Source organism: Pleuronectes platessa, chromosome 10, assembly GCF_947347685.1.
Source record: "Pleuronectes platessa chromosome 10, fPlePla1.1, whole genome shotgun sequence".
NCBI lineage: Eukaryota > Metazoa > Chordata > Actinopteri > Pleuronectiformes > Pleuronectidae > Pleuronectes > Pleuronectes platessa.
Genome location: NC_070635.1, coordinates 15923899 through 15938150, shown reverse-complemented (window position 1 = coordinate 15938150; position 14252 = coordinate 15923899). Strand labels below are relative to the sequence as shown.

The 14252-nt window shown below is 40.2% G+C and overlaps 1 protein-coding gene across 5 annotated transcripts in view; it reads right to left on the bottom strand.

Moving 5' to 3' along the window:
- The window catches only part of LOC128449253 (protein MTSS 1), a 48871-nt gene that overhangs the window by 11724 nt on the left and 22895 nt on the right, over positions 1-14252 (bottom strand). For 3 of the 5 annotated variants that reach the window (XM_053432316.1, XM_053432319.1, XM_053432320.1), the window contains exons 4-7: positions 6423-6507; positions 5226-5317; positions 5036-5110; positions 3574-3585 (exon numbers count right to left, since the gene is read on the bottom strand). In XM_053432316.1, coding sequence (XP_053288291.1) covers positions 3574-3585; positions 5036-5110; positions 5226-5317; positions 6423-6507 — 264 coding nt within the window. The remainder of the gene's footprint in view (positions 1-3573; positions 3586-5035; positions 5111-5225; positions 5318-6422; positions 6508-14252) is intronic. The other 2 variants (XM_053432317.1, XM_053432321.1) reach the window with 1 other exon arrangement.

Genomic DNA, 14252 nt, shown 5'->3' with positions numbered 1-14252 from the left:
CCACTGCTTTATCTCTCCAACAGTTCAGTAGACCAAAATAAAAATGACAATTACCGATGATGTTCAGCAGGAACAAAAATACCACAACTGGAAAAGCACATCAAATGGAAAGCCCCCACCATCAGCAGAATTGCTCAAAATGACATATTTTCACTGAAGTACAATGTGAATGTTGGTGCTTGGTCTACTCTAGGTCATTAAGGTGGTTCCAGTTCTTCTGAGACAATGTTTTTAACCCGAGTGAGAAGACTGTGCCGATACATCTCCAATCTGAGGAAGTGTTTTTCCCAAAATACCGAAGTTGATCTTCATTTTATGAAAATATATCTGTGATGTAGATTAACAAGGGACTAAAATATGCTGTTTAACAGTTTAAACTGACTGTTGAAATATACTAAAACTACACTACTACTTACTGGTTGTCGTTAAAAATGAGACTAAAAGACTAAAAGAGAATCCATTTACCAAGCTGGGTTTAGTGTGTGTAATGTTAGACTGTGTGGAATTTTAGTTGTGTGTGTGTTTATTGCAGTTCCTACATTACTGCACTGTAGAGACCACGGCAGAGTTGATGGACTGTGGAGGCCAGACTGGAAAGTCCAAATTGCAGTATATATTTTCTGTCTCATTTACATCCGAAGGCAGCTTGTTGAGCAGACACGAATACCATTACATTCTACAAGGCGTAGCAGAGTTGGACGTGCATTAGCTGCCTTTTTCAAGCTTTACTTATTGGTCTGGTTGCCACTACAGGTCCAAAGTCCTTGTTATTAGACTACTGTTCATCCTGTTGATGGGCTGGCATGTCAATGATGCTGTAATCGCTAGTTATACAGAGCTGATCAATGGTACTGCTAATGGATAATGTAAAAAGTGCCTCCATAAAATAAAACAGCAAACAGCTGCATCTAGATAATTTTTCAAATCTTTATGATAAAATGCTTAATGGTTGCAATGAGTATAGGAAAAATGGAATTACTGCAACAAAATGATATATGTCACATAAGATCAAAAAGATGTTTACATTTTTTTCTTTAAATCAGTTTCTATACGACTAAAAAACATTTGAAACTTCAGACTTTAGCTGAGCTCAATGTCGAAAAACAGCCTTTCAAGCTCCAGTGCCAGCGATGCTGTGGTGTCTCCTTGGCACGAGGTAAAATGAGGGAGCACACTGCGTTCTGGTTTCTCCCACTAGTTCAAGCATTGGCAGTCGGTATTCTCGACGTTACCAAAGTGGTTTTGGAAAGACACCGCTGTAAGTTGGGGAACTTTGTTCAGACAGATGGAAAGCCAAATATTTTCTTTGTTGCCGTTTTGGTCGCGCTCATGAGAGTCGTGCTCGACACAATAACAATCGGCATCACTTCACGTCTACCTCTATTTCTGTTAAAGGCTGATCCATCGAGGAGCAACTTTATCCCCTGACTCATTTAATTACATTAAAAAGTTAAAAAGTCACCGATATGGAAATGTACATAATGCGTTAATACTTACAAAGTACTTTCTGACCACACATGGAAGGAAAAATATGTTTTCATATTCAACCAAAAGCCATATGCCATATTACTCAATCAGATTGAGACGGACATGAGTGTTTATGTAAGAGGCACACACACACACACACCCGGGCACACGTGTGTCAAGACAATGCAGGCGAGTAAATATCAACCTGTGGTGAGCAGAGGAGGTTGTTAGTGCTCAACTTAAGCCTCTGTCACGTTACCACTGTGTCTGAGCTGTGGGTTGCTACTTGATTTGTCCACATTCCCGGTTTCTGTGCCGTAACTTGTGAAACTATGTGAATGACAAGGCCCTGATTGCTACTTCCTCTTTCTCTCCAACCGCAGACAAACATTGAGGTTTACTGCAGCTCAGTGGTCACCGACTGCAATTGTGAACAAATCCTCACCACCATATTATTCAACTCCTTTCCGTTACCAATTAAGGACAATTAGGTCTTGTGACATTGTTTTTTATTTTACATGGGAGGATTTATTATAATACAGTCCAAAGGTTTCACACCTACAACACTGTTGTACTGTAGATATCCTGGTGTGTATGTCTGTCACAGCATTGTCCAAAATATGGCAAGGCAATACCAATAATGTATATCTATATATATATATATATATGAATTAACGACTAATATTAAGCCAAGTCATGAACACAGCAGCCAGAGCAGCAAAGAAAATAAGTTCTACTGTGTGTGTGTGTTTTTGTTCTAATAAGATTACATTTTTTACTGATATTCTCTATTTTTGTTTTCACCAAACTCAATGTGCCAGAAGTCCAGCGACTAAGCCAAGATGTATATGGTGGACGGGTGGTGGGTTGTTGAAAAAACCCACAGTCTCCACACATGTACACACAAATGAGATTAAGTGCTCCAGCTCACACATGACCAATGATTACATTAGGAGTCAGTCACAGGCTGTTTCTTAGTGAGGCCGGGGTCCGAGGTCAGAAAAACACCCTCACAAGACACATATCAAACATCACAAACTCACCAACACCAGCTGACAGATGGGGTGTTATTTCAGGGCAGAAAAGGAGGGCTCTTCATTTAAGTGGTGTGACTAAGACTAGTGGCCTATTCCTAAATTTGATTTAAAAGTTTGCGTGTATTCTGTGACTTTGGGTGATCCAGGTGCACTTTAGCTTTACTGGTTATCTTCAATTACATGAAGGAAGAAAGCTGCTAAATTAAATGAAAGTACGGCATATTAGAAACATCATTCAAATTTTAAATAGTTTCTGAATCACACGCTTTTGTTGTTATTGTTTTTATTCACAGCTCTGTAGTGTGGTTGTAGTCTAACTTTTAATCCAGTAATAGTTATTTTCATTGCTTTGACAGCCAAGTAGCTGGAGGAAAATGGAGAAGTATGTTTATGTAAGTGAACAAAGCAAAGGAACAAAAGCGTGCAAGCATGTACTGCACTTCTAAGGGTACTTGAGCTGGCAGAGACGGTTTGTAGAAATGAATGGAACAGTATAGAACTGGACCAGTAAAGCAGAAAGGAACTACCCACTGGACCAGTTAGTGCCCGATCATATCTCAAGTCTCCTGAGGCCTCTACTTTACCTCCTTACCTCTCTTTCTTCTTCAAAAGCAGCATGTTTTTATCATTACTGTTATTCTAACTCAATGAAGAAATGCTCTTCTATTTCAGCCCTCAACTGGGCTACCGTTATGAAGCTGCAGCTCCTGTTTTCCTGTTCAATTTCCTTCTGAGAGCACTTTACCTCACATTACTTCTGGGTCATATAAACATGGGGCCACTAATGCAGAGCTCAGAGTGGAGGTAGAAGAGGCTGCAGGATGAATTAAGAGCATTGGGTTTATGTATGCTCATATAAAAACCTATAAGGAACCAGATAATAATTAACATTAATGTGTCAATATGTTGTGGACATACACTGTAAGTGTTCCATAACTGGAGAAGAGACTTGCCCATGAAAATATAGATTTTTTCGTAATAATCAATTTCTCTCATGGCTTTTTCATGATGAAACTAAGATGATTGGTTAAACATTGCAGCGTAAGCAGCACCCTGGATAATGACTTACCTAGATTATCAGCTACAGTGCAGCATAAGGCGAAGGATTGTATCAGAACCACATGGGGACAGGGAGAGGAAAAAGATTTAAGTCAACTGAAAAAGTGCCAGCGCTAAACACTCATTCATCAGTTGCAGGTTTGTGTGTTTGGATGTCTGTTTAAGCTCCATAATACTCAAAGAAAAGTTAAGCCAAATGTATTAAAAAAATAACTGTGTTTCCTGTCTAAAATCAAGAACATATAAGAGCATAAACAGGTTCAACTTTACAGAAATGCCTTAAATGAAGTAAAATCATTCAGAAAGTCAAAATTAAAATAATTGATTAGAAGTGACTTTGATTGACACATTCATTTGAACAGATAATGCCAAATATCTGCAGATTTAAAAGCTGACACTAACTAATACCAGTTTGTAAAGTGTATTGACGCTTCTTCCTTACGGCCTGAACAAAAGCATGAGGACCATTTGACATTTCACTGAATCAAACTTTAAAACGTCAGCAGCCAAAAAACAAAGTGGATATTAATCTAATTCCTTATTTTTGTCTATGGTATTTTTTGTCTGGATGAATGCATATGAAACCCTGAGCCAAGAGGACTGCAGAAAAAACGCCCCTGCACTCTCACCAACGAGTGTTTACCAAGTAAGGTAATGTTTATCCTTCATAGATCTGCACATGTCTAATCAGTGAGGATAAACTTCTTCCACACACTCGCACACGCACACACACACAGCAGTCTAATGAAAAACTCATACATACAGTTTAGACAATGTCCCATTTTCCTATTGACCTGATTTGTCCTTTAGTCTTGCTTGTTGTCTTCTTGGAGACACAAAACTTTAATCCAGTACAGTAGAAGATTTACAGTATAAAAATAAAACATATTTTTCAGTTGCTAAAAATATAGTTTGATGCAATGCAGCTTATGAACTGCCTGTTTTCATTTCAGATGTAAGCAGACCAGAGATGTCCTATTTTGGCATCCTGGAAAAAGATGAATACAATTCTCAAAGACGTAAATGAAAACCGCATCTTTCTAAAGTCCAGTTCATGACAGAGACACAGCATCTATGGGAAAGGCAAAAACTGAAGCTGTAGAAGCCGAGACTTTCCTTCCTTCTCTTGAAAAATCTGAGTACCATGTATAATGAATCTTATCTTGCAGTGTGTTTCCCACTTTCAGATTTTCTGACAGGAGTGATTGATGTCTTACTTTGGTTTATCAAGCAATGCCCAAAATATATAAAACCCTTTAAGCCTACACTAAGCTAGTTATTATTCTTGCACAAAAAGAGAACAACCCTGTGTATGTTGTGCAGAGTGAAGTTCCTCTGGTTTTCATTCTCTGTGGTCAATTTCTTTTTGTTAATTTGTAAGGACAAATTAAAAGATCCTGTTAGAACAGGGTTTGTGTCCATCATTAACAGATTAACAGGTTTCAAACAAAAAACGAAACGTTTTCTTTTACCTTTCTTGGCTTTCTTCTGAAGTTTCAGGGTGTCCGAAGATTTCTTCTTAATTTCCTGCCGAGCTCTTTTATATTCTTAATGACAAAGATGGACAAAGTTAAACAACTCGTCATTGCTTGTAAACGATTGAGATAAACATTGTTGGTAAACAGATTTCTGGACCAGTGTGTTTGTATTCATCTGAAATACCTTTGGCGTGGTCCTTGTCCAAAGTATTTACTCCTCTTTTCCAATCCTCCACCTGTTCTTGTAGAGGGTTGATCAGACACTCCAGGAAACCCCTGCAAAAACAACAGGTTTCTCACTTCTGATCTCAGGTCAGCCTCATCCGTTAAACCATTAAGGAGGAAGTATCCTAACCTTTAAAATCTAAACTTTTCACTTGTATCCAAAACAAATTTTATAGACTGAAACTATAAAATACCTGTCAAGGACCTTTGGATCTTGTGGCATTGTATTAATGTCTTACAGACTCACTCTACAGGGTTCTAAAGTGTCTCTGTAGCAGACATTAAACCATTCGGTCTAGCTGCCTTTCTGTCACTCTTTCAATCATTAACCGGTGGAAAGAAAGGGAGAATAACAGACTGAGAAAGAAGATAAAGTGTGCTTATGTGTGACAGTGTGTCAAAGGAGGAAGGTAAGAAGCTTGTGCAGTCATGTCTGTCTTTGTGAGCGTGTTTAAGAGGCTGCGAGTGTGAGAGGTGGGCAGCTGCAGGCTTAGTACATGCAACTAAAATTAGACTTGCCCCTCTTGCAGACATTTCTCCAGAGACTGTGTGTGTGTATATGTCAGTGGGTGGGTGGTGACCACAGCCCCCCGTTGTACAACCCCTGCTATGGAGATCCAAGTGGAATCTCTGCTGAAATGCCACCCGTATTAGAGAGTCCCTTGTCTGTCTCGTGAGTGTGTGTGTGAGTGTGTGTGTGTGTGAGAGAGAGACTGAGAGAAGGGGCAGACAGAGAGAGATATGTTGAGGGGGACTTCACTGAGACATTCTAAATGCCAAACAAATCGTCTCTTTCCCAGCAGCTCATGATCCCAACAGACAAAATATCATGATAAGGTGATTTATGTTGAGATTATAATTCAATTACAGACCATTATATTGCACTAAGAAAACTAGATTTAAGTTTTATTTTGTAACTACGGGTCCTTTGTTTACACAAAGGTAATTAAATTAAACACAATATTGTATTTAATCCACATTTAAACTTAATTAAATTTTTTATTTATTTTACTTTGAACATGTATGGGTGTGTTCTGACTTTTTGCTGTAATGTGGGTGCATGTTGTCATTATTTTGTATCTTTAGTGGTTAAGGAGAGAAAAACAAGAAGAAAAAGAGCAGGACACCACAATGCACTTTGTATAATGTTACTTACATGGAGAACTGCTTGAGTTTGGCCTCTATGCTGCGATGTCTCATACACATCCTGGTCAAAGCTGATCCAATGTCTCTGGTTCCACCTGAAAGATATGAAAAAGAAGGAAAAAAAAGCTTTTAATGTTAGAATCACAAAACTGTCAACTCATCTAAACAAACTACATATAAAACAATGAGTTGGTCAAACTATTTATTATTTGAATGGCATAAGAGCAAATGAAGAAGTGGGGCAAGAGGCAGGAAAAGAGAGAATCCAGAGAGGAAGGGTCAAGGGCAAATATCCCTAAGTGACACTGATGCCCACAGAAGCTCAAACTCACAGAAATCCAGTTGTGTCGTATTCACTTAAACCTAAAAAATATTTTTTACATTTACAACAGAAAGTTTGCTGCAATTTGCGTCAAACAACCAGAACATCAGGACTGTCTGCAGATGCATCATTTGGTGAGACGTTTAATTACACAGGTAACCACAGAGACTCCACAGAGCTGAACACACAATGGGCTTTTGATGAAGACTACGTGGCTGCATCTACAATGTCAACACTGAATGAAAACCTGTTTGAATATTTAAGTGAAGCACATAGTAGTCACAGGCAGCTAATGCTGTAGAGTCATTAACTTCCATCGAAACTGAGAGTGACTTCACTGCTGGGAAAAAAGAACCCTCATTGACCCCACTCTTTCCACTGCAGCTGAAAACTGTGGGAATCAGAGGGAAGGACAGATTTAGGGGCTGTGCACATATTCCGGTCAAGAGACGCCGGATGGGACGTCGGAGCTGGAGTCTGGAAAAAGTGCTCGCAGCTGATGTCAGCTTCTGTCACATAGGCTAACTAGCTGTCCACTGGAAGGCCTCTGGCTGGACAGCTAAGCAGGGACCTGACGTTGATTGACAGAACCATTGTCTGGCTGCTCAGTGGGACTGGTCGGGTTCTTTGTTGGACTGAGGCACTACTGTGTGTGCGTTTGTGTGAATGTCTGCTGGTGTTGGTTGTGCATTAGAGGGCACAGAGATCTTGTATGAAACTGTGTGAAGTTCTCCTGACTTTCTGTTCAGTGACAGTGTGATACTCTCCGTTTGTGTGTGTGTGTGCATGTGTGTGGTTGTGAATCCCCTCAAACCGAGCAGGCCATTCTGCTGTCAGCACAGTCCCTGCTGCATGCGGAGACACACACACAGGGCTGTCACTCACTCACACCCACTCACACTCAGATTTACAACACACAAAATAGTTTGTACTCTGTTAGAGGCTAGGCAGGGCAAACGCAAGAGTCTATTGATTTGACCTACAAGACTTATTCTTGTTCACTGGGGTGCCACAAAAGAAAACTGAGTAAACCGTGAATAACTTTCAAAGTGAATTTGTGATTTCAACTTTTTGAAATGGAGCCAATATTTGTGGGTGGTAATGTGATTAGGGCTAGGCAAAAAAAAATGTGTTCAGGACAGATTTCAACTGTATTTCAGACTCCTCAACGTCTGACACTAATGAAAGATTATTTTGGAGCCACCCTGTGTGAAGTGTCTCGTCTTGTTTATAGCTTGATTCATGTGTCTAAATTCAACAGGATAATAGTGAAGAAATGTTTGGCGCATCTATTGTTGTTTTTGTTTCGTACCCCTCAAATAAATCTTGTCACAGAGATGCTGGCTCTTCTGTGTCTGTGTGGAAAACATGCGAACCAGCACGATACGAGAGGTTCTGTTTTAAATTGTCTGTTTCTAATCTGAAGCAGAACGGTTTTCTCTCCCTCTTCTCAAAGACCAGCGTTAGCTCACTGAGCATTGGAGAGCTCAGTGAAAAGACTGAATTAGGATATTTTATACAATAAATTACAACTTTCCCGCATCTTTCAACAATACATAATTTAATGTCAATCCCACTGAGCCCATTATGACCTCAGAGCTTTCCCTCTATCCATTCATTCAACCACTCCTCTTTAACCGTGCATGCTTTTTATTACAGAGGGTGTGGCTTCTACATGCCATAAAAGACCTCTCTGTTGTACAACACCATAATGCTCATTCATTCCTGTGTTGACTTGTTTAGTCACCATATCCATCCATCCATCCTTCCATCTGGCCACCTCTCGCTTACCATAACTGCGTGTTGTTATAGAGGGCGTGGCTGATAGATGCCACAGTGGTAAAAAATAAAATTAGAAAAATAAAGACAGTGAGTTTTTCATTAGAAAGTTACTGTAGAGTTCAGGCTTATGCTCGAGGGAAGAGTTTGGTTTCAGCTGATAATATATTTGGCCCAGCCCCGCCCACACTACTGGATTTGATATGAACCACAATATGCTCTTGGCTGCATGCAACATTATGTGAGTAGAAACATGACACTCTGCAGGTTACCTCTAACTCACAGTCAAGTCAGATATCCATTGCCCCTTTTCCATTTGAAAAGCGTTTCAATGAATTCAGAGGACAGGTTATCTACTGTTAACAATCGAAAGTTGGACCAAAACTGTACTGAGATTGGTCTGAACATGTTAGCATTGCTTATAATGTGGTTATGGCAAATGGACTCCTCCCATGCCATGAGCACAAATGGGATAAAGTTCCAGAAAACTGATCCGTGAAACTAAAAACTGTTTACACCATAGCAGCATGATAATCGTTGTCATAAATAATTCAGCCACAGCACATATTCTATGTATTAAAGAAACTTGTTTCTCTTTCATGCACTTCTGCCTCTCCCAGCAGGTAGTGGCAATGTGGCCTCTGCCATGACTGCCAGTTGCTGTGGTAACCGTATATCCATGCGTGTGTGTGTGTGTGTGTGTGTGTGTGTGTGTGTGTGTGTGTGTGTGTGTGTGTGTGTGTGTGTTGTGTGTGCCTGCTACAATCCGACAATATTTCTAGGTCAAGACCTCCTTGTTTTTTGCCACATGTAAAGTGACTGACATAACACACTCTTCAGGAAGGATATGACAAACACTACCTGGACAGGCAGTCCAGTGTAATAATGCAGAGCAGCATGAGCTTGAACTGGGATTCAATATGTTATCAGCTTATCGTGGAATATAAAAGTTGTTCTGCGCGTGTGTCGGATGATTTGTCTGATGTAAAGTTTTGATTTTGTATACTCAAGCCGCATAATGTTGCATGAAAAATGAACTAAATGATCTATTTATTAATCACTCAGCTCACACATCACATAAGGTTGAAAGTGTTTCATGTCAGGTCAGTCTGCTCAGTTGGCGGAAAGTTGTTATGTTGCTCTCAGGATAAAGTGGCTGCTAACACTCATCGGCTACTCCATCGTCTAGCACCGAACGACCCCCTGGATGGAAATAGCTTCACTGGCAGCTCCAGTTCTCTGTCCTACACACACACACACACACACACATAAAAATCACACGGTATATGCAGGGCAAAATATACGCACACAAAAGCAGGAGACCAGACTAATGCTGCGTGTGTAGTGGCATAGCTGGCTTTCAGTATAAATAGCTGCTATGTGACATGGTTGTTGTGGAGTCTTGTAATTATCCCTCCACTACCAACACTTAAACAGCGGAAAACACAGACACACACACACACACACTGGAAGCTCCACTTGTTGGTGCATCCATGAACGAATCATGCGTAACTAACCCTTTTTTTTATAAACATAAAATGCAAGTGAGCAGGACTAAGTGTGTGAAAAAAAAAAGAGCTCATTCAGCTACAGACTGTGTTTATGTTTCGCAGGATTGTGGATAGTGTGTGCATGGTTTGTGTTTCCAAAACACCCACAGTCACAGGCCTCATCAGTCCACAATGTCCCCGAGTAGAGAGTGAACAACATGAAGTTAATAGACAACATGTTAACTGTATAATTAACATGGTGCCCTGCTAATTTTTCCTTTACTCCTATCCAAGCTTTGTCTGTTGGTGACTGGTGTTACAGCTTTGTGTGGGAACCAGTGTCTCATGAGTCTATTGGGACATTTGTGACAAAGGTGATAGTTTCTTTCTCAGTGTGCATTTGTCTGTGTGCTTGTGTGTGTGAGCACGAGAGTGAGAGAGTGAGCAAGAGAGAGATGGGATGGCAACTTGATGTCGAGTTGCCAAGTCTGTCTCTGTCCTCAACCCCCGTCCAGAGTGTTCTTTGGAATGTCACACTGTGCTGACACAGAGGGTTTGAGGGTGTGTGTTGTAAGAAAGCATTAGAAAGAAGGAAGGCTCTTATTGTGATGCATAGTCCTCTGGAGGTGTATAGCAGAGCGCAGTAGCAAGATGCAACCCTGTGGAAATAAACTCACTGACCCCTCTCTCTAAGATCGAATAAAAGGTGGTAGGCACTATTCTGCAGTTAAGATCGATCAAACTCTATATGGCCCAAACACTTTACTTTTACGTTACTGCACCTAAGATTGTGACCTTCTTTAACCTGCCACATTTGTAACACATCTTCATGTTTTCCAAAAACACGTAATGTGCATCTAAGAAGGTACTAATTTACATGCAGATCCTGTGGTTTACCGCTTCTAAAAATAAAACCCATGGCAAACCCTGTGAAGAAAGCATTTGGTGCACACATATGTATCTTTCACGGAGATCTCAGTTTGTCATTAGCGGATGAAGGGAAAGCTAATATAAGGAGAAACAAATGAGTGATTAAGGGAGGAACAGAAACAAAGTGGGATAGTTTGGTTTAAGATGTGAATGTTAAAAAAGCTGCATAGATTGAGATAAAAAAAATTGAAGAAAATGTAGATGGAGGAGAAGAAAAACTTTGCAGAAAAAGGAGGAGAAAGTAAATGGATAAAAAAGGGAGAGTTATTTGGCTTTGGTAGTCCTGACAAGAAACCAACTCTGTGTATGGGTCCCAGATGGTCGCTGTTAACCATGGGCCAGTGGTTACACTGATAAGAGACTGCAGACCATACAGCTGGATACACAGACAGACACACACACACACACACACACACACACACACAACCCAGCTGGACAGAGGTAAGGCGATCTGTTCACTGGTTAATTAGAGACCTGGAGAAAACACTACGACAGCATCTACTCTACGTTGGCAACGTTTAAAAACACATCTTCTCCTCTTTAAATTGGCCAGATCTGGTGTTCTTCTTCATGCCTCAAAAGGACATTTGACATTTTAAATTTATTATTTATGCGGCATTAATGTTAAACATCTAGACTTTTGTTGCCTCTGGCTAATACAACTGATTATACAATAAAGTTGTCAGCAACATGCATTCATCTATAACATTTATAGCTTATTTCTAAGAATTAACTCATGATATCACAGCTGTCTTTATGGAAAATCGCAATAATCACAGCAGACATTTAGTCAAAAAATGATTTTAGACATAGGTGTCTGACAACAGACATTCAATGAGAATACCTAAAGTTAGTGTTTAGCTAAATGTAAATTATCAGAGGGGGCTTAAATTTATATGTATATGTTTTTTCTATAACAGAGACCACTGTTAGAAAGTGTTACTGTGCTAAAGATAGATCGGCAACCTGAATCATTCTATAGACTCGACACACGCGCGCACATGAGCAGTTGCCATGTCCAGATGGAGCCACCCACCTAGCTGTGCTATACACACTAGCAGTTCATTCATTGATTTATTTGCCTGCTCTGTCACATTATTGTAATGCTGTACGTTTACAGTTACATATTTTTTCAATAAAGGACCAACTAAGTGGTTGCTTGTGAGTGGGTCCCATCAATCTGGCAGCTGACAAAAACATGCCAACAAATACTATGGGAAATTAGTAAAACGGCTGACATGATCTCGGTAAATTGACAATACTATTAATAGTTGATAATGAATTATCAAGGTCAAGGGCTTATAATAATCTCCTCTTATAATTTGCCTGACTACCTTGGGAACCAACAGGAGTCAGCTTGTCACATACACACACTTGCTGCAATGTGACCAGTGCTGACACACACAAACTCTGGACTGTCTGACAACAGCTCCCAGCAGCTGTCATCCTCAGACAGAGGGGAGACAAGGAGATGATGAAAGGGCAGAGATATTGAAAGAAAGAAAAAAGGATAAATCAATTTATGATTGTGTAAAGATTATAAAATGAGGATGTACAACTGAACCAAAGTTAAAACATGTTCATATAACATCTACATATGTTAAGTGTGGCTGCTTGTTGTCCAGGTTGTGACACAGCAACAGTGGCATTATTGGTTTTGGATCAATTGATTCACAATCAAATGCATTGACTTTAACCAAATAATATTCAAAAGAGACCCTTTTTCATTTGCTACATCAGCACTGGAACATGTGATACCCCACGCAGCACTGAACCTACGTCATGAGCATAGTGTACACAATAAAAGGACATAAAAGCTGTTGTATACGACAGCACTTTAATTTGTTTACTACAAAACATCATATTTACTGAATACTGACAGGAGAGATCATTATCCATGTTTAAACCCATGCTAGTGTTTCTCAATAGTCAGCATCAGAGTCAAACAACGCCCCAAAACAACAGCAGGCTAACATCTGGGTGTCTTTATGCAGAGTGAATGGAAGATGGAAGTGTCACTTGGTGCTAACACCCATTACTAAAGGCAATTTGCCAACAGTGTAACTGATCCACTACTGAATGCAATTCTACAAATATACTCACAACCTGTACTCTTTGAACGAAACCACAATATACTTATTGTAAACTGCAGTTGTGAATGTGTGTCAGTGTGCCACTGCAATGCAGTGAATGCACCCTGGATAGTTGTGCATAAAAACCCCCATTGCCCTTCTCTCCACTACATTACTCTTCTGAAGTGTATACCCCCCCCCCCCCCAAAAAAGATTATCCTGTCCTCTCTCCTCCGTCTGTGCTTCTACTTCTCTCTCCCTTTATTACCCGATTCTATTTCTTCTTACTTCCTTGCCCTCCTGCACTCCTACACTATATTCAGCCTAGTCACAATCGGTTCGAAAAGTAGAAGCAGGACGATTTGTTAGAATGGCCGTTTGAGTGATGTACACAGAGATTATTTAGAGGTGTGAAGCAAAGAGTTTTGGCCTAATGTACTAACTGTTGTTGGTAACAGTGTGTCAGTGTGCCTCTGTAGTGCTGTGTAAAGTTCTCCAAACAATCTACTGTTCCCATGATCCTATTTAGAGAACAGAAAGACATAGATACTTGGGTTTGAAGAGGTGATGAGAGGAGAGTTGAAACGACAAAGAGGACATTATGCCACCTCTCTGTGGTTCTGCAGTGTGAATACTTAGACGGTCTTGAGGCTGTAAAACAATAAAAGATGGCTGACAAATGCACCTCATCTGGATGCTTACTGTGCTGCTGTGTCTCTACCTCCCTACTCTGTTGTCCTCGCCCTCTTTTACATTTTCTGTCACAAAGCCCTGTGGGACGAAATGATGCTTAAGCAATGAATAGCAGCCAATTATGATAACAGGATGGCATTGCTATTGTCTGCAAAATGCAACCCTAATTTGTCCTGTCACACTGTGGTGTGCATGTTCACTGCAGATCCACTTATTTACAGTGCCCAATCCGTCTTCATTAAAACGCTCACATTTGGAAATGCATTTATCTGCATTTCATATCTCTCATTGGTGCAATAACACAGTTATCAGAGCATGTTCACACATTCATAGAATCCCCCAGATTTAGGACAATGCAGCTGTACAGTCATCCTGAGCATTCAGCTAAAGCAAACAAAGACTAAACTGTGGAATATTTTGGACTGTCTGACTCCATTAACCTCACCCGAGTAGATCTGTGTGGTTCATGTTTACAGCATCCCAACACTGTCGACCGCTCTTATCAGCACAAACTGTCTCGACATCTTTTTTAGGGTCTTCTATGTGTATGACAC